This window comes from Diplotaxodon limnothrissa, linkage group LG10 (genome assembly GCF_057381915.1).
Source record: "Diplotaxodon limnothrissa isolate DT_005_m linkage group LG10, D_limnothrissa_male_GT1.1, whole genome shotgun sequence".
NCBI lineage: Eukaryota > Metazoa > Chordata > Actinopteri > Cichliformes > Cichlidae > Diplotaxodon > Diplotaxodon limnothrissa.
In genome coordinates this window covers 13,727,482-13,752,170 of record NC_140605.1, presented here as the reverse complement: position 1 = coordinate 13,752,170, position 24,689 = coordinate 13,727,482, and the positions used below count along the sequence as shown (strand labels likewise).

At 38.7% G+C, this 24,689-nt stretch overlaps 1 protein-coding gene across 2 annotated transcripts; it reads right to left on the bottom strand.

The window, feature by feature from the left end:
• Nucleotides 1-598: 598 nt before the first annotated feature.
• Nucleotides 599-23,856, bottom strand: thoc2 (THO complex 2). Of its 2 annotated transcripts, XM_085364425.1 has the most exons (39): nt 23,748-23,856; nt 21,194-21,249; nt 20,590-20,681; nt 20,129-20,180; nt 19,939-20,009; nt 19,665-19,786; nt 19,436-19,569; nt 18,646-18,806; nt 18,394-18,486; nt 18,059-18,214; nt 16,386-16,558; nt 15,986-16,181; nt 15,840-15,878; nt 15,579-15,709; nt 13,709-13,810; nt 12,966-13,050; nt 12,299-12,392; nt 12,096-12,176; nt 11,901-11,997; nt 11,455-11,572; nt 11,169-11,348; nt 10,864-11,028; nt 10,275-10,550; nt 9,934-10,075; nt 9,484-9,641; nt 8,957-9,085; nt 8,734-8,865; nt 8,433-8,617; nt 7,655-7,830; nt 7,352-7,454; nt 6,785-7,170; nt 6,425-6,483; nt 4,866-4,901; nt 2,781-2,906; nt 2,576-2,642; nt 2,319-2,464; nt 2,144-2,220; nt 1,413-1,459; nt 599-1,321 (listed from the first exon to the last, which is right to left on the bottom strand). In XM_085364425.1, the coding sequence occupies exons 1-38, from the start codon at nt 23,810-23,812 to the stop codon at nt 1,432-1,434; spliced, it is 4,689 nt and encodes a 1,562-aa protein (XP_085220551.1). In that variant the 5' UTR covers nt 23,813-23,856; the 3' UTR covers nt 599-1,321; nt 1,413-1,431. The 2 variants fall into 2 exon arrangements, 1 of the variants encoding a protein (XP_085220551.1); XR_014906543.1 differs by lacking the exons at nt 599-1,321; nt 1,413-1,459; nt 2,144-2,220; ... (1 more) ...; nt 2,576-2,642; nt 2,781-2,906 and having other exon boundaries at nt 5,382-6,483.
• Nucleotides 23,857-24,689: the final 833 nt, after the last annotated feature.

Sequence of the window (24,689 nt, the reverse complement as noted above, 5' to 3'; positions counted from 1 at the left end):
AGAAATGCAACAGATGGATGGTGTGCCTAAAGATACTATTTAAAAGCTTAGCTTTGCTAAGCTGTCTGTTAATGTAGACATATCACTGGTTCATCCCTTGAATTGTACCTTTTTATGCTTAAATGATCAATAGGTCAGTGTGAAGTAGCTTAAAAAATTAAAATCTAAAGTCAATTCTTTATACACTTGACTATTTTAAAGTATAATACTGTAAATTAAGATGTTTGTTTTATCCCCCCCCAACCCAGCTGAGTGACTGGCCTGCAGATAATCCTCCTTATGCATGTCCTTACATTCATGGCAAAGAAAAGAAGGGAAGATAGACACAATATCAAACTGACACACTAGGAAAACTATTATTTATTGTTTTTGTTGTTGTTTAAAAAAAAGAAAAAGAAAAAAAAAAAAGAGAAAAAGCTTACACTCATTGAGTACAGCAGATAAAATCTCCAAAAGTCATTTTGAAACAGCCGTATTTGGAGTACAGAGTATCAGATTTTGTGTGTGTGATTTTTTTCCTTTACAATTCTACATTTGAATCAACGTCAAACTGACATTTTTATAAATTATGTAAAAACCTGTTTAACACGAGGGGGGAAAAAAACCAAAAACACAAAAGAGCTGTATGGGACATTTAAAAAAAAACAAGAAGTACAGAAATAACATGATGTGAATTTCATGTTACCCTCTTTATTATTGTACACAATATACAAACTGGTTCTTTGTATCATTTCACTCACATCTACCGTCTTACTCGGGTTAAAAGGTGGAGATAAATAAATAAAAGTATCTACGTATCTCAAAAGGATATGAGGTAAGTGAGCATGGAAAGCATGTTAACTCCAATAAAACAAGCAAAAAGCAAAAGCCCGACACTGTACAAAAAAGTAGACATTTTCAAGCATAAGATTATTGAATCTATGACCAGATGCAACCAAGAGATCATTTCATACAGTAACCACATTTCTAATTAGGATAATAACACTGTGATTACGGCAGCATGTTGCGCCCATATCAAATAATAATAATAATAATAATAATAAACAAAAAACAAACAACAAAACAAAAAACGGATACAAATTCACCAAGAAAAAAAAAAAGTTTCCGCTGGTTTACCGTTGTTTGAAATGGAAAAATAATGAGGTGATCTTTAAGTTTAGATGAGTAGAACTAACAAGACTTGAGGTGGAATTTTTACAAAACGAAAAAAAACTAAAAAAGCCAATCAGGCCAAAAAAAAAAAAAAAGAAGAAGAATATGGGTTCACAACAGATGGAGTTGCAGATGTCTCGCAGATAAAAGCACAGCTTCTCCAGTTCCGCTGCAGCACGTGGATCGAAGAGGAAGAGAACAAACCATGAGACACGGAGCAACGGTTAAAGCCACTTACAAAGAAACTGTATGTGTCTTACCTTCACTAATTAGTGCACATTATCTGTGCTTGTCAGAGGATTTATGAGTACGACTGTTAAGGAAACGGTGAAATGCTCAAAGATGAAACAGCTGCTCATAAAAATGTAGTGACGAGAAAAGTCTTTAAAGGTTGTTAAATGAGTGCGTGGCAGTGCTGAGAAAGTCCTCTAAATAATACACCGACAAAAGAAACCCACAACTAACTGCAAGTGTGTGTAAGTCTGCCTGATATGAGGTGTATAAGCAAAGGGACTGGCACACTGGCTCTTTGAAATGTCCATCTAGAAATATGAAGTTGAAGTCACATGATCAGTTTAGACTGGCGCACTGGGCCAGAGGGGAAATAAGCCGACCACTAAATGTTCAAATAAGATGAATCAAACAGTTCAATGCAGAGGTTAAGAGCGCCAGTTAAAAACAAGCCAGCGGGGCTTGGTTGTAAGCGTAAATGTGGCATCTGCTGCAATCCTTATTGGATCTGAGTGTTTGTACGGACACATAATATACTAAAATGAATGTAATTATCCCATAATAGAAAACAAATTCAGTGCCGCGAACAGCTATAAGTATCTTTGAAACGCTACTTAACTTGATAAAAACTGTATTTGGCTAAATCAGTTAACTCCATCTACACTGGTCGGGATTTACAGTCTGAAATAAAGACGGCAATTTACGAAGAGTTCATTAAAATCACCTTCACACTGAAATGTCGCTTTATATTTAAGGATATTGCTTTTTCTCTTCCTTTCCTCCACTGCTGTCCCTCTTCTCTTTCTTTTCAGACTTCTCTTTGTCATGTCTGGACTCCTGCAGCACAAAAAGAAACAGAAAAAAAAAGTACATAATGACAATAAAGTCCTTTAGTCGACGGCTCAGGAGAGTGCGCGACAGCGACTGAGTCTGACCTTCTTGCCGCCAGAGGACGTCCGCTCGGGTTTCACAGAGTCGGCCTTCTCTTTACTGGATGATTTGGATCTTTTGCTCTTCTCTTTCTCGGCCGACAGCGGGGAGTCACAGGAAGGACTTGTGCTCTTGCTGTTTTTGGAGGCATCTAAGAACAAAATGTTGGCTTATATTAATTTTTATTTTATGTTGTCCTTGTTTGGCTGAGAGCTCCTTCAGATTAAAAAAAATAAAATAAAGACAAAAAACAAACGCTTACTGGTCCCATTCTCATCCTTTCTGCGTTTGGCTTCTTGGCTCGTCTCACGGTCGTTGACAGTGTGGTCCTGATAGACAAATGACATGATTTAATAATAACTAATATTTCAACTATGTCCTTGTTGCTACTGCCTCTCCCTCTAATATGAAAACTAAATCTGAAAAAAATCCATTTCACATAGTTGATGAGGCGGTTAGACACTGACTCTCTTTCGCTCTTTCCGCTCTTCTTTCTTCTCTTTGGATCGGCCTTGTGTGTTCTCTGAGTCTTTCTTCTCCATCTCCCTCTCTCTGCTCTTGGACCGGGCAACTGAATTGAAGTTCATGTGGTGCTGGAAGAACAATTACATATGAATAGAACAAAACAACTCAAACAGACAGCAGTGCCTTTATGTTAAGTGTTAGTATAACTTTAAACATAATACAGCACTGCAGGGGGGGAATATGCCAACAATGGTGGTAAAACAAGTAGAAAAGTATTTACTATTGTACTTTTCCTAATCACTCTACATTGATGACATACTTCCAAATACTGACTGGTATTCAGTCATGTGACACGTGACTACTAACTGTTCAACAAAGAGTTCACAGTGGCTCAGAGTGGGCTGAGATCTGCATTTAGACTAAGGTGGAGTTGTTTGTCATTATGAGAACAACAACGAAAGAGTCCAAAGGAGAAAAACCATCTGTCAACTCATTTAAAGTCAAGTTAGTTTGTGATTTGTTTGTTGCAGTATGACTGACACTCAGTCTGATAGTTCTATTACATAACCCGAAAGGTATGTTTGACACAACATGCAAGGGATTCGCTTTCAGTGAGAGCTATGAAATATACTTTTCAGAGCAGTTTGAAAAGTCTTACACCGTCTTTCAATACAGGAGTTACAGCACAAATGTTGATAAAGGGCTTATGAATCTAGATACATAGGCATGCGAACACATCTTATAGTCTTAAGTCAAAGGCTGACATTATAAACATAATATAGGCATCACTGGTGGCCTGCGGCCAACAATGACGTGGATGAGGCAAGTTGATTGGCTAGCAGCTGACCAGGTTTCCACTGGTGGATTAACTTGTGAAGCAAACTGGCTGAAATGTACCATCACTATTAAGTAGTTTTTTCTCATTAACATGTCAATAAAAGTCCTTCATAAAAATGTTTGAATAATTTAAATATGAAGAACCCAAAGGTAGCTGCAGTGCCTTTCTAGCAGTGATGCCTGGAGCATGCTGGGGTGAGCCTACAGGGCAGAGCATATCCCACTACATTTAGTTCAGTTATCATTTTTCCACTAATATAGATTTATAATATGAAACAGAAATCCCCTAATAAATTAGTTATAATACATTAGGCTATCAAAGTAATGAAATTACCTTCATTTGAAGTTGGAGGGTAGTCTAATCTACTGGCTCAGAGGCATAGTAGGAAAAAATGTTATCCTGAACCCATTATAATGAATAACTATTAATTAATAAAACAATCTGCGTTGATTAAGTTTTAAGATTCACAGATTCTTTATATTTATGATTAAAAATATAAACCTGTTACAATCAGCTGGAAATGAAGGGACACTTGAGTTTATATCTACTTTGTCTTGATAAAATATTGCTGTCCAACAAGAAATATGGCCCTATAACAGCACATAGTACTCAGTAACTGATGGTTTTCATTATAAAAGTGTACTGTGTAATGCTACATATATTAGTTATAAATTTTTAAGGACACAGCCAGCTGGGACTTCATGTTATTGTCTGGTATTTAATTTGCCCTTGCTGACATAAAAAGAGGTGAACAAGGTGAAGATACTTCAACAAAACCTGAACATAGCAGCATTACGGTTTGGTATTTATGGCTTTTTCATGTTTTTTGTTTTTTTAAGGTCTGCAATGACTTTACTTATTATTTAGGCAATGAAGCTAATGATTCTAGCAATTGACTAGAACCATCTTTTTAAAAAAAAAATACCTTAAAGTTGCTGCTAAAAATCATGAAAATGAATACAAGTCATGTCTAATTCACCTAAATGCAGTCTTTAGCTGATGCAGTCTAGTGTAAGCTACATGCACACTTCTTCCAAGTGGCAGGTGTAGTTTAGCAGGAAAACATTTTCTACATGAAACTGCACATTACAGCTTTGGCAGTTCACACGAGCGACTATTTTTATTTTATTTTTTAAAGTGTGAGAACAAAAGACCGAATCACATGATATCAAACACTTTTTCATGTGAAAAGCTGAAGACGTTTTTGACTTGTGAACAAAAAGCTAGGAATAGAAGAGTTAATTCAAACCTTGGATGTGGACTCCTTGGGTTCGATGCTATTGTCCTGTAGGGATGAATGGAGATGACAGATGAGCTGGGAGGGGGTGGGGGATTGGGAGGAGGTTGTCAGACAGCAGCAGAGAGTTGGAAAAAGGGGTTGGGGAGGTGGGGAGTTGGGGCTGGCCGGACCAACAGCACACTTCTCCCTTGACCTCTGACCTTCAAGGACTAAGGCTTTGACAAGGTTATAACATAGAGGAGAAGTCATCATCTGGAATTGCAATATTTAAAATAGAAAAACCCTGAGCATATATGAAATAACTGCTAGTCTTAATACTACAGACATGTCTGACCTAAAATAGAAGTCCTACACCACAGCTGGTTTTCAATACATCTAAAGTGCAAGTGCTGAAAGTAATGTATGTGTGCGTGTGTGTGTGTGTGTGTGTGTGTGTGCGTTTGTATATAAATATATAAGACAAATCACTCAATTTCTTATGTGCTTGATTGCATCCCTACATAGGTAACTGTTGCTGTCACTTACAGTTCAGGAATGGAAAAGACACATGGAGCCTATTTCTCTGGTGGAAGGGTAAATTAAAGACCTATCACAAGCTTCCAGTGGTTTGGGCAACGCTCCAGACGATTCAGGCTTCGCCCACTCTCTCCCTCACTGCCTCTCTCTTTGCAGGGGTGGGCTTATTTTCTTCTGTATTTTTGGTAGATTGAAAACTGCAACATTCACATTCTCCGTTGATCTCAGATGCTGGTGGCTCTGGTTTTCGACTCATTGCTTGCCAGGAGGTAGTACAACTGAAGATCCCATTGGCTGGTAAGTCGTAGGGATAGCACTGAAGGGGGGGAGAGGGGACTCGGCAGGACTGACTGGACTTGCATCTCGTGACGTGCAGACTCCGTGAAGGACGTTTCAACAAGCGGAGATGGAAGAGGGACTCAGCTGCAGCAGAGGCACTCCTACAGCAGGGAAGATGCTGGACACCATCCATCTTTGTGCTGCATCCGGGGGACGTTGCGGGGTTAGCGAAATATTTCACATCACAAAAAACAGGAACTCTTCACAGCTCAGAAAAAAGGAGGGGGGAAAAACTCTTGGGCATCATTTCAAGTAGTAAAACACTGCTCCGGGTATGGGGGGGAAAAAAATTGCCTATGGAGCGCTCTTTATTTGGCAAGCCTTTTTTTTTTTTCTTCAGGTGAGTATTATTCTCAAAAACAAAAAAAACCAAAAAACTCCACATGGAATATAGAAATGCTTAAAAAATTTCTTTCTTCCCAAGGCACACTGATTGCTTTCATTAATATGAAAATAGGTAAATATTTCAATATGAAAATACTCAATATACACAATATTTTCTTGGCTAAGTCCTTGAGGAGATCTCTCCCAATTCTGCAAAATATCATGCGTATGTCCATGGAATGCTTTCCAACTCCCATGGCTATGGTTGGGATTTCCGTGTGCGACAATTCTCCTTTGTTGATCTTCTGGGCTGCTGGAATGTGCAACGGCAGGGAACGCTCCGGCAGATAGAGAAGAAACTGGCACAGCCTTCCTCAAGCCATACTAACCTTAACAGACGAGGAGTGGGACGGGGAAGCGTGACTGTCGAGCTTTCGTCTTTTGTGATCTGTGAGAGACAAGCCGAGCGACACTGGTGTTAATTTGTGCATTAGCGCCATCCATTTAATGTCTTACAAACATGCTACAAAAGGTAAGAAAATGCTGAATCTAAATATTTAATTTTACTTAAGTGAATTCATGTGATTTACAAATGTAAAGCATGTCAGCATCCAAGTGGACAAACTGTCGCAGAAGTAGAAGAATAAATGAGATGAAGTGTACGGACCTCGTAAGAGACCTGACAGAGAAGTCAAAATGTTACAGCACACTTTCATGAGCAGTCTAACACCACTGGAACGGCTTCTTACCCCTCTCAGATTCAGCCGACTCAGATCTGGGACCTGGTGACTTGAGGGACCCGGCCACAGCACTCCTGTCTCCTTTCTCCTTGCTCTTGGCCTCCTTGACAGCATCACGCTCCCTGGACGGTTCCATGGGCTCCCCGTTCCCGGCTTTGACCTTGTCGTCTTTTCCACTCTTCTCCTCTGGCTTCACTTTCTCCCTGTCTGCCTTCGGGGTCTTCTCCTTACCCTCTCGCACCACCCGCTCCTCTTTCCCTGCCCTCTCATCTCTCTGCTTTTCCCGACGGTTCTCCGCCTTTGCCTCTGGTGTGCTGCCGGGTGTCTTTTCTTTTTTCTCTTTTTTCTCCTTCCCACTCTTCTCTTTGTCGTCCCGTTCTTTAACAGCTTTGGTGCTGCGGAGACATTTTTCCTTTTCAAAACCATTTCATTGAAAATGCTTCACAGAGAAATCTTCTGAATCCAACACTCAATTATATTTTATTTATACATTGCTGTATCACAAAACAAACTGCACACACTTTCAGCAGCCGATGAAACTGGTGGATTTTTTAAAGCTTTGTTTTATTCTCCTACCTGTTGAGAGCACCGTTGCCATTGCTGGTGGTCACTTTGGCTGCTGCACTGTTGGCTTTGTTCACTGGCTTTGTGGTCCCCTGAGATTTATCCTTGGCCCGATCTGCCCAAAAAAATAAATAAATAAATAGTCGGACAGGGTTTATTAAAATTACAGGCTTTCATATTGGAACTGAAGCACTGAGTGTTTATGCTGCATCATTGTGGGAAAATAGTAATATAGACATACACAACAAAGAATTTAGTGTTTGTCAGATTAGAGAGAAAGGTGGTAGGTGTCACACTTTAAAATCCTTCACTCACCACCATCCTCTGAAGTCCCCTCCTCGGTCTTGCTTGTGTTAGTGGCAGGCTTGCCTGTGCTGCCGGGGCCGTTCTGTTGACTGGCAGGTGTGGCGCTGCGTGCTGGCTGCTCTTTGTGATGAAACTCATTCTCAGGGACCATGTGCACCTTCTGGCTTTTCAAGCGACCTGAATAACTGTAAGACGCATAAAGGGTTTGCAACAGCAGAGACAAAACTTCTAAAAGAACTTCTCAGTGTCACGCAGTGCAAGAATTAAACTTTTAGAAAGGGGTAAATATCAGGTAAAATAAGCCCCATTGTATATGTCTAATCATAGATTGCACACACACACACACACACACACACACACACACGTATGTGCTGATCAATATCCAATACCAAACACAATTCTTTCCTATACACAGTGAAAACGTTCACGGAACAACATTCACTGCATATAGGATTTTTACTCAAATGTTTATAGAAATCCAGGTTCTGTCCTGTCTGCATACTTAAAACAATGGACTTGCTTTGTAGCTTTAATGGGTCAGTGGCATTAGGTTCTTCCAATTAAAAGTCACCTTACCACCTATTAAAAGGCTCAATTATCAACACTTAACAACTATCTCCACTCTAGGGCTAAAAATCAAGTGCACCAACCCATATTTTAACATAATCATCTCAGCTACAGATACAAGCTTCCACTCCTACATGTCTGATAAGAGTTCATAACCCCACTTCACACGATAGATGTTAACTATAAGCTCCACATAGAGCTGATCAGCACACAATGTTACCCCATTGCTAAGGCATAGAGGTCTGGTCGCTTATCCTTCTCTTCAAGGCAGATCTTGTGGACACGGCACTCTAGTGCTTGGCCCAGGTTCAGGACCTTCGGGTAGCAGGGCAGGATCTTGGTAAGTACTATTAAAATGTTCCTGATGTGGGTGTAATCTCCTGTTTCCAAGCAGTGAACGGATGCCTGGTTGGGGGAGAAAGAAAGGGTGAGATCATGGTTAAACACACACCATTAAGAGCAATGCTTAAAATCATTTGGACTGAATATAATAGAAGAGTAATGGTGAACAGACAACTCACTTTAGTCAGCATGTAATGCCATTTATGAACCACATGGCGGAAGTTTTCATAATCTAGCTGATCTGCTTTGTTTCCTCCATCAAAGCCTGTGGCTCTGAAGATGGTGAGGAAGCCGGGATAATTGGCACACTCCTACGACCGCACAAAAACAAGAAAGATTCACATCCAGCTCAACACGCAGCAGAAATTTTTCCAGGTACACAGAACATGTAGACATGGACACCTTCTCATAGATGGCACGGTCGCTGTGCCAGCGGGTCACCGTCTCCAACATGCAGCAGAGGAAGCGTCCATAGCGGTGAGACTCATTCTCCGTACAACTGGCCACAGTATAAATGATAGCAGAGAACACCTGCCAAGGGAACAGTGGACAGATTTTACTTAACGACTGAGGCAGCATGATCTATACATTATAATGTGCATGTATATTATTGGAAAATAAGGGGCAGTGCCCACACAAATTATGGTAAGTGTTCAAGCTTTTATGCTAATCATCATTCAGCTGAACCTTCTTAGTATATCACTTCAACCTAACATGATTCACTTGAATGGTTGAAGAACCACTCAATGATAAAGACTTTTTATTTTAATGGATTATTTCTACTCCTTCTCTTCTGCAGAGCGGGATGAATTAGAGCCTAGTTTATTAATCACATTATGAATATTTATTATTTTTCTTTCTAAAGCACTTTGGCTTTAAGAAGCTCTAAAAGTGGAGGTTAAATATTGTTGTCATGCGCAACCTCTTACCCGGTCGTAGCACAGTAGGGTGCAGAAGTTGGGAGTCTTCTGCTGATGGACAAGCTCAACGAATCGGGCACAGTACACCGCGTCGATGGATGAGAAGATGCAGCGAGGGAACAGGCAGAGCTGCAGGAACTTTGTTATGGTCTCATTTTTTGTGGATTCTGTCAGTAAGCATTTAGATTTGTGTTGGAAAAACAATGGACATTATATCTTCTCTCATGAATGATCCCATTACATCAGCTTTATTCCCCATTATTACATTAACTGACAGCCATGCAGCTGCTGGATGTTTGCTTAGTGAGAAATGCTTGTAAATAATGCAGCAGAATTTATATTTATAGCTTTCTCTTTGGGTCAAAAGAAAATTGATGCACTACTTTCTTTTCTTATTTAGAAAGACTGTGCACAAGCTGACTAAGATACATCAATACCACCAAACATTAAATCACTTACTGGCCAATAACCAGTTGTCTTTCTCCAGTTTGAGGCGGTGTAGAACTCTTTGGACATGCTCCAGCTGCTTCTTCTCCTCCTCCTGTAGTTTTTCCTGCAGTGCAGTGCAGCGTTCCTTCTCCTTCTTTTTCTTATTCAAGGGCTACATTGGAAATAAATCAAACAAAAAACAGTTAAATAAATACACCCAATTACTGATCACAATCATTTTACAAGTACTTCACACAGATATTATCTTAGTCCTTAGACTTTAGAAATTACACTGATTAAAATCAAAAACATCATTTCTGTAATAAATCTGCAATCTGCTGTCCAGCAACAACTCTCAAAAAGCTACTCACTATCTCAGGGTTCTCCTCAATTTGCTTGATCTGCGCCTTGAGCTTATTGACCTCACGCTCGTAGGCAGCATGTGGCACGGCCAAGTCGTACATGGTGAGGGACCAGAAGGTGGCGTAGAACTGAGGGCGGAGATCATCCCAGACCCTGGCTGGATGGAGCGATACCACAGCTTCATGCACCGGTGTCATCACCTGTTCGCAGGCCGCCACATACTTGTGCACCTTCTGCTGCTGCCGATTACCTTTTTCTGCCTTCTTCAACTCATCATACTTAGACTGCATGAAGAGAGCATGAAGTTAAAGGACCCTGAATTTTTTCAAGTTAATAAACAATATCCATTTTAAGCAATTCAAGCAAAAAACTAAACTAAACTTGTGAAGAGACAGATATACCATAAAGTCTTAAAACTTCAAACTTAAACAACAAAGTTACTTTTTAAAATATTTCCATTTTATTCATAAGACTCGAGTTCAGTCAGTTTTCAAACCCACTTTTTGAAATCTTTGTTTCAATGAGGGAAATCAAGTCCATAAGGACTGAGACAATTCAAAGGCAGTATGTTGAAAAAAATTAGAGTGATCTACTCACCAGTATCTGATGGGCATACATTGGCCTAGACAAGAAGAATGCAGCGTCATGTGGAGTGTGGAACTGGTTACAAAGGATGTCAATAGAGGGAACCCGCTTGATGTAGTCCTCCGTGCTGAGGTTGGAGGCCAGAAAACCACCAAACTGCACTAGTGTGTCATGACACTGCAGGAAGTAAATTATTAATTATATATAGGAACAAATGAAACATAGTCTCTTAAGTTTTTGTTGTTAGATGTGTTTCAATTTAGTTGTCAAATGCAAGGTCAGTCAACTGTTTAATTTTACTGTGAGAGGGTGAGTACCTGGTCATACAGATGTCCAACAAGTTTAAGATGTTTCTCTCCACCCTCCAAGAAAACCACGCCGTTTCGTTGCTGGGCCATGAGTAAACACAGCGGTAGTGCTAGTTCGTGATCCAGAAGCACCTCCTTCAGACGCTGAGACGACTTTTTAGTGTTTCTGATCTGGCCGAAGTATCCACCCTGCAAAGAGAATCAGACTCATGATCCGTGCACCTGCGCTGAGATTAAAACAACGGGCTCAAGAAATCTTACAGCTCTTTCTAACGAGACTGCATTAGTCTCATACCTCGGCTTTGAGTTGCTCGCCTCCCGTCATGGCTTCTAACTGTTCCGAGGTCATCTCATCGGTGATCTCAATGCCAGCCATTTTCTGCACCACTTCTTTCAAGATCAACAGGTCAAAACTGCAGTAAAAAGAGTGAAGTTCCTCATATGTTTAAATAAGAAACATATAAAGCAAAGTAGACAATGACCGCCAAAAACAACCACATGCTCATCTCCTTAAAGACATTTTATGATATTTTTAAAAGTGGGATTAATTAAATCTTTTCTGATTTCTCGGTACTGATATTACAAGTTGTACAGCAAGTTTGTATCTTTTATTATTTGAAATGATTATTAAAAAATATTTTATCAGGCAAAGTAATATGAAAGAAAAAAAATCCAATGGTCCTTGGACTCGAAAGTTAGTAATTCTATGCCGTCTCTGCTAAACAGTTTGTATCCACTCACCTTTTCCCTGCTTTTAGTTGATTGGTGACATATTGAAGGAGGCCAGCCAGCTCAATCGGGTACTTTCTGAACACAGCTCCACACAGACTTGCCAGGCCTTGGCGTATCAGAAGAACAGGTGTTTGTTAGATATTCATTAAAATATCAAACAATTTCTTTTCTTTTTCATGCAAATGAAACCGTGAAGCCACTCACTCTGAAGCCACGAGGAGATGGTAGTGTCATCGTGCTTCATCTTTTCCTTCTCAGGATTGGCCAGAGCCTCAATTATGCAATCTGAAGACAGAGTTAAAAGGAACAACACAGACGGACAACTCCCTCACAACTCAGAAACGCACACACACTTGTTAACAAACTGAAAAAAGGACAAAAAAAAGAGAAAAAAAAGTGTAGGATACAGGCCAAGACATCGTAGTTGAGGGATGTGAGGTATTTCAGGGAGTCGACCACGGGGCTGATGAGGTTGTCGTACCATTGTATCTGAGACAGGATCTGCCATAAAACAACGAAGGAGGAGGATGAAAAATGACATTACACATTACACCACACCTTATAGCATTTGTCACATATAAAAAAAAATAAAAAAAAAAAACTGTGAAAAAAAACTGTGTCTGAACACACTGAAACAGATGAGATGCTCATTTGAGCAGTCTTATATTGTGAGGTGCACTGATTTGTTAAAATCAGTCTCCCAGATGCAGAACAAAATGTCCTACTGATGTGTATGAACAAATTTCATTCAAAACATTTTGCTTTTTTCCATGCAAACATTTCCTGCCATTTAGTTTTTGCCAAGTGACTATAAATTTGATTAATGGATTTAGAATTTGCAAGCAGGACGCTAGACATGAGCAATTCCTCGAAACCATGTAATCGGAAACCAAGCCTGCTGTAGGACACAGAGAGAAATCTTACTGGCAACTGTATGGAATAGAAAAGAAAAAAAAAGGTGCCACATGTCTAGAGAAGTATTTCTTTACGGCCATAAAAATGCAGGATTGGTTGCTCTTTGTAGTTTGTGGACACACACAGTAAAATAAAATAATTGCAATAAAAGGGACTTACATAATCAAAGAGGATGGTGGGATTACTATGGCTCAGTTTTCCAATCTGCCTTCCAGATTGTTTCACGTTCTCTTTGGTCAACCGCCTGAAGAGTGGAGCAAAAAAGGAAAAGAAAGGGAGGACAGGGGAGAGAAAAGACTTAATAACACAAGATGACACAAAGAGCACTGTGAGCAAAAACTGTCACTTCTATAAGTTTCAAAGCAGTTGGAAAATGTTCTTACGGTTGTCATCTTAAAATAAGAGAACTGTTACTATTTTTTTCCCCAGTAGCAGGACAGTGTTAGGATAATTACTTGCCCAGCATCAAAAGTAAGTCCCCCTTTTGCTACAACAGCCTCATGTTTAACTGTGCTTAAAACAAAGCTTCACTTGAAGTGGTTAACTAAAAACCAAACAAATCTCTGCATATTTCTATTAAATGTCCAACTTGAATAATAATACTATTACTACTAATAATAACAACATTTTTTTTACACACACACACACACACACACACACACACACACACACACAGTAAACTTTCATTTGCTCCTGCTTGTTTAGTGTCATGCAACGATAACAGTGATTAATATTCAACTATTATCCAAAATTTGTTCCTGAGTTTAGTAATGTACCACACATCATTGAAAGGTAATATGAAATTGACAGATTTCAGACAAAAGATTGATCAACACTTGAAGATTCAACAATATTAGATGTTGAAAAGATGATCCAAAGGCACAGAAAAACATTTTACTTACTTCATGATGTATTTGGCCCTATCCACGGTCTGAGCTTTGACTTTAACCAATAATGGATGGCTGGAATATGTCTCATTCTTCCATTGCCCATATAACCGATACCTTAGAGAACACATAATGAGAAAGCAAAGGTAAAAACTTAAAAACACCTGTAAGAATGGCAGTGTATGACATATTAAGAATCTACAATTTCACATCTATAAGAACTCAGACTAGAGCAGGGCGATATGACCAAAAATATTTATCACAATATACATTTGAAAATCTGCGATAACGATATAACTGACGATATAATTGACACTAGACAAAATACTTTACAACTCCACAACTTTATTAGTGCAAAAAACCCATCAATGTATTTTCACTGAAACAAGCAGCTGTTTTTTTAATCTGCATTAAAGTTATATAAAAATTTAACAGTGCAAATGCAAATTCCTTGCTGACAGTTTAACCAAAAGGCATTTCCAGTGGAAATTGGCCGACATATCCTCAGCATAACCATGTATAATATCCACAAAAGAGGTTATACACACATAATACAGTAATATTATGTTGAAGCACAGTACGTATCACTCCGCGAGGCGCCTGCCTACGATAGCCGTAATGCTCCGACAATCCATCAAGCGCTGCGGCTTCGTAGCTTAGCAAGGTCGTACTAAAACATTTGACAGATTTTCGAGCGCCGTGTACATAAAATCGTTTCGAGGTCAGTAAACACAACCAGGATTCATACATAAGGCACACGGGATTATAAGGGGCACTGTCGATTTTCAGAAAAATCAAAGGATTGATTTTAAGTGTGCCGTATTTTCCAAACAACACGGTAATAACGACGGCCCGCTAGCATGCGCTACCAAAAATAGTGCTTTGTTGTGTATCTGACGGATGAAAGCCAAACCAGTTCCACACCACTGAAGCTGCAGCATTTTTACAAATCAATTCAGGTTCATCCATTTCATTCAATAATCCGCTTTCGCCCTTCTCATTCTGCGTCGCCGCCATGCTTTTTCCGCCATGTGCGTATGAAAACAAAGGCACTGCGCATGCACGTTTTACCCATATTCTATCGCAATATTTTCTTATCGTTGCCCAACATTATATCGGTATTACCGTTAAAGGTATGATATGGCCCAGCCCTAACTCAGACCACGCTTTCAAGGGAGTTAAGTTCATTAAACTTGCAGTTCAGAGCAGTTTAGGAATTTTCTTATGCATCTTATTTGCTCTTGTCAAGACAGCAACGTGAATGTCTAATTTGTATCACATGCTTCACAAAATTAAACCAATAATTAACCGTGTCATTTTTGAAATAATAACACTAATAAAAATGTTTTAAATGCATCTGCACATTAGTACTATGACAACCCCACTGGCAAATGAGCTACAGTACCTGCCCATTTGTAGTATACAGGAAATAATTTCTTTTGACATTGTCAAGACAGATCAGTATGCAGAAACTTTCCCTGTATTTCAAAGTGCAACTATCATACGTAATCTACAAGTTTGTATTATCATCTGACAAAGTGACATGTACAACCAGAAGTAAAACAAATCCTCTGGGAATATGGAGCATCAGTGCCTATCAGCGCTGTGTGAAAATGTCCCATCAAAGGCTCTAAAAATAAAATTCTTGCACTGCTTAGAGGAATAGAAAAGTATATTGCACATAGAGCCACGGATCTCACTTTGCATAACCAAGCATTGTTTTAAGAACTGAGTGTGACTGTGTGTGGTAGTTGTTCTTTGGCAGCTGGTATACACCATCCTTGAGCGACGCCTGAGGGTTTATGAACCAACAATTACACAGCACCACATGCGGTGAGTGATACTATGGTGCAGCAAATGAGTGTGAGTCTGTGCGTGTCCTTACCTATGCTGGTAGGGAAAGAGTTTGAAGAGACCCCACAGCTCCTCAGACATGCAAGCATTGCACTCCATCAGAGAGAGTGACGGGAGTAGCACCTGGTCTGCAATACTCAGGAAACAGCTCAACAGTGTGTCCTACAATGAAGATACCATTAACATGAATAAGCTTCTCAAAGTTACATAAACTAAAAATTAACCCATTAAATATAGATAAATAAATAAATCAGTGTTTCTATAGGTAACAACCATGTGACTTTATGCTCACCATTTTGTCTTTCACCTCAGGTCTGTTATCACTTTGGTACTGAGACAAAACAAAACAAAACAAGAAAAACACAGAATAGCAGTCACAATTAGATGAAGGCTGCATTGCAGATGTGGAAAACAAATAGAGGGTGGTTTGTGGTGTACCTCTTTCATGAATGCCTTGCCAAGACGCACAATCTTGGCAAAGAGGATAGGGTCATGGGAGAGGTGAGGGCCCAGGTAGCAGAGCATGCTGAATGTGTCCTTCCTTAGGTCCTCAAAGCTCTCTGCAGGCTGAGGGGCCCGCTTGCTCCTTAGTGGGTGCATTACACATCCTCTTGCCCCTTTAGGAACACCAGCCCTAAAAAAATACAGAGGAGCATATCAAAGTTTGTGTTTAATTTCATATTTTTTCCCAAATCAGTTCTCCATGTCCCATGTCCTAGTGGGCTTGTACACATAAAACTGAGAAAAATTCAAACCAGCTGTAAAATAAGATGTACTTGTGCATTCTTTTGGCTCTGACTACACATGGTGTGCAGTAAATGAAACATGAAATCAGCACCTTCTGTAAAGAGGCTCCACAGTCAGGTGCACAAGCTGGCAGAGTGCCAGCGCGATGGCCTTGTGAGAAGTGGCATAGAAGGAAGGCATCTGGTCCATAATACTCTGGGCATGGTGCCAGTCTCCGATCCTGAGCAGCGCTTCCAACAGACCAAGCTTCTGGTTATCAGGTGGCTGTAAGCACAAAAAAATAAGAGCAACTAAGTGTCTGTCTATTGTTAAATATGCCAACGTCCAGTAACATTCACTAATGTAATTAAAGCAGACGCAAGAACTAAGCACAGCTGCTGTCACAAAACAAACTGACAAAGAGGCTGCACTAAGATGTTAGTGCCTTCAGTTGCACACCATACTTCTTGCCTCTTTATTTGCTGGCATCAATTGTTCTCTAGCCTACACCGTCACATAGGGCTGCTCGATTATGGCAAAAATGATAATCACGATTATTTTCACTGAAATTGAGATCTTGATTATTTGACGATATTTATTTAACAATAACAATGTATTGAATAATGACTTTAAAGATTGTCAAAAAATAATATAAAATAGTGTGCAAATACTGATAACAGTGCAAATGTTTGCAATATAAAAAATAAATGAAAAATGTAAACATCTATGTTAAGTGAACTTTGCAGTGTTGCTCTGTGGTGCAGCTACGACACTGTAGCAAAGTTTACACACTATGTCTACGACTCCGCGAACCCATAATGTTTCCACACCACTGAAGTATTTTTTACCTCTCTTTTCAACCAACAGCAGTCACTCTCCTCTCCAAATAACTTCTGCTTAGCTTTCCGAGCTTCCCTCGGGTCCTCTTAATTGTTGTGACACGTGTTCAAAATGCAGAGAGGTGCGCTCGATTTGCCACACAGAGCAGCGTGAGAGTAAAGCACGAGGGAGGGGCTAATAATCGGCTCAGTCATTTTTAATGATTGTTGAAAGCCCAGATCGTAATCGAGATTAAAATTCGATTAATTGAGCAGCCCTACCGTCACACACTGAATCAATGCTTTTGTTTGGAGAAAGTCAGAATTTTATATTTTAGAAATCAAAAAATAAGAACATTCGTTTGGAAACTGATATTTTGACATCTCTTTTATTTTATCCATAGCTATCAAACCTTGTTAGTACAGTAAAGTTCCAAATTTTTTTCTACTAAGGAACCCTTTAATGATTAAAAAAAGCAATTTATACAATAAAATTAGATTTTTTATGTTATTCTCTTAGCAAAGTTACTCTATTTCAATCCAGTGAACTACAACGAAGCTTAAAACTGAGTATGATAAAACGCTTTAACTGAAAAAAAGAACAACTCAACTTAAAACTAAAATAATAATAATGTGAACTTTAAGAACTACTAAAATAAAAACATTTTTGCAATGTTCTGAACTTCAGTGTTCTGTAAGACACTGTCTGCATCATAATAACAAAAACACTCAAAATAATAAAAACCAAACTTAAAAAGGAACAGTTTAAACAATAAAAAAAACGAAACTAAAATCTCAAAACTCACTCTGGAAAGTAAATGAAGTAAAACCAAGTAAAATACACAACTACAGTAATTCTGCTCCAAGTAGACAGTTCTGCTACAGTTCCTTTTTGTATTGCATCACTTCCATCCATCCTGAACAGACCTGCATGCAACCGTAATAAGAAAAAAAAACCCTTCATCACCTTGTCATTTTTCTCCTCTTCCTTCTCTTTGTCCTTTTCTTTGTCCTCACTTTTCTCAGAGGGCAACACAACCATGACCAGCTTGCGAGCTATCTGCTTTGCCTCTGAGATGTCTCGTTTGTGCTCCTCTATGATGGCGGCATCTAGTGGCATAAGCTGGGAAAGCACGAAAACAAAACAAAAATTCAGTCTAGAGGCGATGCTTTGTCCACAAGAGTCACAATTAACATATTTGAACTAACAGTAAATTTAGGCATATATGATCCATAAGCCTAGATTTAGTTGATGTTATAACTAATGTAGTAATTAGCTGGATTTGCAGGTCTCTTCCTTACATGTACGTAAAGATCTTCCAGCTCTATCAGGTTATAGTGAAGGAGAGCAGCAGCAATATGGTAAAGTGACTTTGGGGTTTCCTCATTGGGCTCCTGAAAAAGAACATAAATCAACAAAGAAAACAGAAGTGATAAATATGATTCAGAGATTACAATTATAGGAGACATTTTAAAACACAGGTAATAACTTTGAGGTCATTTACTATACTGCTAGACACAGTCTGGCTTCTTTTATTTTTATGATGTTCTTACCTGGTAGAATTTGAACTTAAAGCCCAGGATGTGGCAAAGGGTGAGAGGCTCACACATGTAAGACTTGATGAGGGACAGGAAGAACTCATCTTGGTCAGATCGACTCTCATACACCTCCAGAATTATGTCCAATACTCGGTTGGGGTCTAGGTTGAAACATCCTGCAGGCAAAATAATCAGGAAAACTAAGCAGCCAAAAAGGAGAACTTAAAACAGCTAGTCCACAAATTCTGCTGCTATAATGCAAGGTTAACACAGAACAGGAGAGCCACCGGACCTCCTTGCGGTAGGGGACAAGGATACAGGTTTTTATTTTTAGGTCACCCCTCTGTATCTGAACTGCCTTGTAATACTATTCCTTTGATCTCAGACTGATGAAATCCAATATTGTTAATTTATCATACACTAAAGTAACCACACATTCAATTTAAAATCATCACTATCCTGATGCATAATATGTGGTAGAGACACTGAAGAACATTAATAAAAAGTACTGAGTTTATAAAGTCTGGTTAACAAAACTGATGCTGAAAACAAAGAGCCACGACACTGAATAATGGCAAGAAAGTGTGATTTTTCAAAGCATTTTACAGTGAAGCAGACCTTAGATCATTTGGATTTAAAATGTAATTACTTTATCATTTAATCCTATTAGACAACAGGAAAACATAATCTCTCCAGCCATGGCTATCAGTGACAGAGAGAGAGATAAAAACACCCTTAAGAAGTGTGTAAACGATAACAGAAGCACCATGTGTGAAGCAGTGACAATGAAAAAGCAGTTTGTTACCTATGAGGGATTTGATGCTCTCCAGAACAATATGGCTGGTAATATTCCCCGACAGGTCTTGGCCTAGCTCAGTGATTAGTTTGGCGTAGCCCTCGTTCTCCTCTCTTAGCAGGTTAAACTTTTGCTGTTTGTAACTGAAAAGAAAAAAAAAGAAATGTTACACAAATCTTGAAAGGACTTATGAAGCACCTTATCTATGCCTACATCTTTATCACATTTCTATACTTACAATAGTTTAGTCTTGATTTTAACAATTTTCTGATTGAACTGATGGGCTTGTTTTATAAGTCCAAGGGACTCGAGAGTTTCTGGATCCAGCCTCTCTTTCAGAATGGCTTCAGGGACACAAAACTGGGGGGGGAAACAAATTTTTAAAAAAGAGGCAAGTAATTAGTTCATTTTCGTACGTTATTAGAGACACGACAGTCAGTAAGGCCTCTATAAATTTAAATAGAAAGTGGCATACAATTTGTTCTATCAGCTGATAAGAAAGTAATACTTACCAAACATGCTCCGACCAGCTGTGTGTAATGGTCACGTTTGTTTTTTTCTTCCAGTGCACTAGTCTCTAAATCTGTGAAAGTAAACAAACATTAAAAACAAACAATAAAAACATATCAAATCAGATAATGTCGTCATAGTACTAAAACAAACAATCAAACAAATAAACAAACTCAAAACCAGAAAAGTTACCTAGTATACTGAACACATCTGCTAAAACTGATGGCATGTCTTCTCGGAGTTCCTGAAAACAAACCAAAACAAAAGATAAGTAAAAATGTTTAAGGCTTGGCAAAATCTATTGTTACGAGGTACAAAGAAGCTCTAACAACACAACTCCTGTGAGTGGGTAGATTTTGTTTCTTTAGTATCTGTAATTTACCATCATATCATATCATAACAGACGTATAATTACACAGAAATACTGAACACATTATGTGCCAAAATAAAACGATAGTGTTTATACACCTGACATACAGAACTTTATACATAAAAACAAAATTTGAGATGTATTGCTATTGGGCTAATAATGTTAAACCATGAGGTGGTAATAAGAACCCCCCCCCCCAAAAAAAAGAAAAACACACAAAACAAAAAAAAAGCCCAACAACAACAACCTTGAGGTAAAAACAACAAGCTAAAAACACATGTACCATCATGTCCCCAAGGACGCTGGTGACAAGATCCAACTTGAGGTTCCCCTGTACAACTTGCCAGCAGAGCTCATATAAGGCAGTCTGTATGTCTGTAGGGGTAACAGATAAAAGCACAAGCCAAGTTTTACGTAATACTAAAATAAAAAAAGTAACTGAGAAATAATTCATAACATAAACTAAAACATCAAAGATTAGTGTAAGTGATTCAATGCAGTTGAATAAACAAGGAAAGTATTTCCTTTACTGTCACAACGTGATAGTAAAATTTGTCCTTTTGGACATAAAATCACTTGATTACAGTGTTATCTGAAATTTTGTGACATGTGTCAGCACACACACCAAACAGAAATCTCCACATGGGCTGCTTAGTTCCCTTCTACCTTCCAGCCATTGTTACACGTGGATAGTACCGTGTTTCATTTATTTAATTTTTTTAAATCTACTTATTATTTAAATTTAAATAATTTTAAACCTTTTGCATTCATTTTGGAAACTATGAGAATTCCCAAGGTGGACGTGTGTACATGAGGAGCAAGCTAAAATACAGTGACAGATGCATACAAGAAGAGTATTAAAGGAACGAGGGTCACACTCAACTCACCTTTAATTTCACTTCCATGATCTGCTTTCTCTGTAAGGTCTTTGCAGAGTTGTACACTATGAAGTAATGAGAGAATTCTTTTTTAGATTAAACTAGGATACATAAACATGATGATGAAAACCCTTATAAAGCTCAATGAACGAACCAGGATGCATGAAAACTTATTTAAATCCGTTTGTTCAGTGCCAACAATTTCTACATAACATTATTCTTGTAATATCCCGTTCACTTCCTCCAAGTTATATTTCTAAACCACATAACACTATACCTTTATTTACACCTTAATCCAGTCTTAACATTACACCACAAAAAGCTTTAGGTTTATCCTAATTATCAATGTAGTAGCTCAAGAAATATTATATTACCTACATTGTCACTACACGAGTATTTATGCTGAAACTGCTGTGTTTGTATATAACAATAGCACTGGCTCTTATGTTTGCTGGATTGATTACTGACTGAATCTTTGGGCGGGACAACCCTTACCTTCTCTGTTGCCAAACGCTCGCACAGATTTATAGTTAGTATTTACTGAGTGCCATGTTTCTCCCTCTTAAATTGACTGTGATAACTTAGCTGGTGGATTGAAAGACTTAACGGTTCACCCAGTTGACAGCTTGACTGGTCTTAAAATATCAGAAGTAGTGATGACAAAGGCAGACTAATAGAGCACGTTCTGCCAGGCACATCCCATTTATTAAAAGGTACAATTACACACACTGGAGCACACTAGCTCCTTTCCTCTGTAAGAAACGCAGCACAGTCCATCAGCTTAACTGTTAGTGATAACAGCTTGTCAGGTGCTAAACACACTGTGAACAAGAAATGCAAATGCTACAAAAAGTCAGAGTTACAGCAAACGGACACCTTGGATTGCCAGAGCCTGTAAGGTCAAATGTGCAAAGCTGCTATTTGTATAATGAGGCTGACACAACATTTTCACCACTTTAAGCTAAACCCTGGTCTCTGGGACTGGTTAATTGCAACTCACCTGGCATAACTAAATAATTTTTTTTTTTTAAAAAGTAGATCCAGATGTCCACAATGTTTTATATCAATGAATTATATGGCTTAAAAATATTGGTTACGTAATAACAATGTGATACTTATCAACATGAAAACCACATTTTCATTTGCTGCCTGTCATTACAGAGGATGGCATCTCACTGTGCTGCCAAATCACACTTTCACTGCAATGTACTCAGCTTTGCTATAACGGGTAATTTGCCTTGATGGAAATACTTTAATAGTTACCCCGTAGTTGCAACTGTTTGGCACAATTTCCAGTTAAAGTACTATCAGTTATTGACACAAGATAGTGGAACGAGAGTTTGAGTTGGTGCATCCCACTGCAGGCCTTTCTTAAATATGCAAGGCCTACAGCACATAATCGTAGCTAGTACTGTGGATGAGCCTATTGTGTCTCAGCTCACAGGCGATGGCAGTACTCAACATTAATGCGTGAAATTATTATTCACGCAACGTTTTTCTTGTATTTTTTGTTCTGAAGAAACTAATTTTAAGATAACAGTCGCCGTACATCAAGGTGTTGGGAGAGGCTTTTACAGTACTGCTTAAATTATTAAGTTTAACATGTAATGTTAGTGATAAAGTTTACTCTGATAATCGAGATGTCTTTATACAGTACCAAGCGCACAGATGTGCATCGATGAATAACCTTGGCTATGTCCACAGTCTCTATGCAAACCTTACAGCGACTATCCTACACCAATATCTAGGTGAAATTAACGCCAGCTAAGAAAAGTATGACGTTAGCTGTAGCTAGGTTAACATTATGATTAAAATATTCATCTCCTAAAATATATATCGTCAAATGATACGTTTTGTTAAACTGAATCAAAAAGCGTCATCTTTATTCTTCCAGGCTTACCCGACTAAACATTAAAGCATACGAAAAGGAATTCAACAAAACAATTACTGTAGCTAACGTTACGGCTAATCTGCTAAAGCGTTTTGTCAATGTCCGTTGTTTTCCCTCCACACGATTATTTAGTGTTAAGGTTTATAACAGGCTGCCCAAGGGGTTTTCTCGCCAGCTAATACTCGGTTGTCTGCTCGAAGTTGATAACTGCTAATTCCTTGAACTTTGGAAGTACATTTATTCCACTTTACTAGATAGTGCGATATCGAAGCAACAGAAGAGTATGCTATGTGTATGCTAGCTCGCTTAGCGTTAACAGCCATAGTGTTTACACATTGACGGCGAATCAAATGGGAGCGTAAAGCTAGCCTTACTGCTAGCAGACAGCATTAGCTTCCACGGTGACGTTCAAAGCCATTGACGTCTTCTTTTCACAAGTCTAACAAATTAACTGTATTCAGTACTCAGGAACTAAATTACATGTATTGTTTTTTTTAAGTAAGTGACACTTGTAAGCCACTTTAAATTTTAGCTGCTTGGCTCAAGCTAACACACCTAAAGACCGGCCTTATATTTGAATGCTAGCTACGTCATTCTCGATAGTTTTTATTCGTAAACAACGGGTAAAAAGATGCAAAATTCAACACTGCCTTGAAATTCAGATGCACTCACAACTCATGTTTTCCTGTTTTTTCCCAGTTTTTGATCCATTCACTAGGAAGGGTAAGTGTCGCCATCTTCCATGCACACAGCCCGGATGTCTAGTTTATCATCATGGCACACACAGGGTCAAATGTGGTGGTTAGCCGCCGCTGCTAGATCACTGGTGCATTGTGGGACATCGACAGCTGTGCGTCCGAGGTTTTCGCACGGAGTGGTGGTGATGGTCGTGTAGTCTTGGAATAAGTTTGATTCTCCACGTTGTACTATTTAACTTGTTTAGTTAAATAAAATCCCGTGACACTTGAACAACCCAATTTAAATCTACCAGTAACATTTTCTCTAAGAACTACCTAAACAACAAATTGCAGGACAGCTGCGATTTCCATAATCCTCCGGTGCACTCATGTTTCATCAGTAAAAGCCAGTTATAGTTACAGTACAGGTGTTCTAATACCATATCAAATCATATTTATTGCTGTGTTATTAAGTCGTCACACAGTTGTAGAGGGTTTATTCTGTTCATGTTACATCTCCATACATAAATACAAACCGTAAAGGATGCAATGGGCACTTTGTAAATAGAATATAAACACAAATTTAATATACGCAAATATTTAAATATGTATAAACGTACAGATGTTTGCACATTTTCAGCAGTTTGATGCAAAACAGAAAGGCTCCAAAATGACATGAGTCATGTAAATTTACAGACAAGTCTAAGATGTGTTTTTCTCATTTGCCTAACATGAAAAGTTATTATGTATGTGGTAATGTTTAACCCTCTTGTTATGTTGGTTTCCAGGAACACCAATTATGTTCCTGGGTCAATTTGACCCAGGGCATGTGTACTCATCCAAAAAGTGTCAGAAACACTGGCATTGATTATTTTACAATTTTCTTGTATAATTTTGATTTTCTGGTTTTCTGTAGTGATGCAGATGACATCTCTTC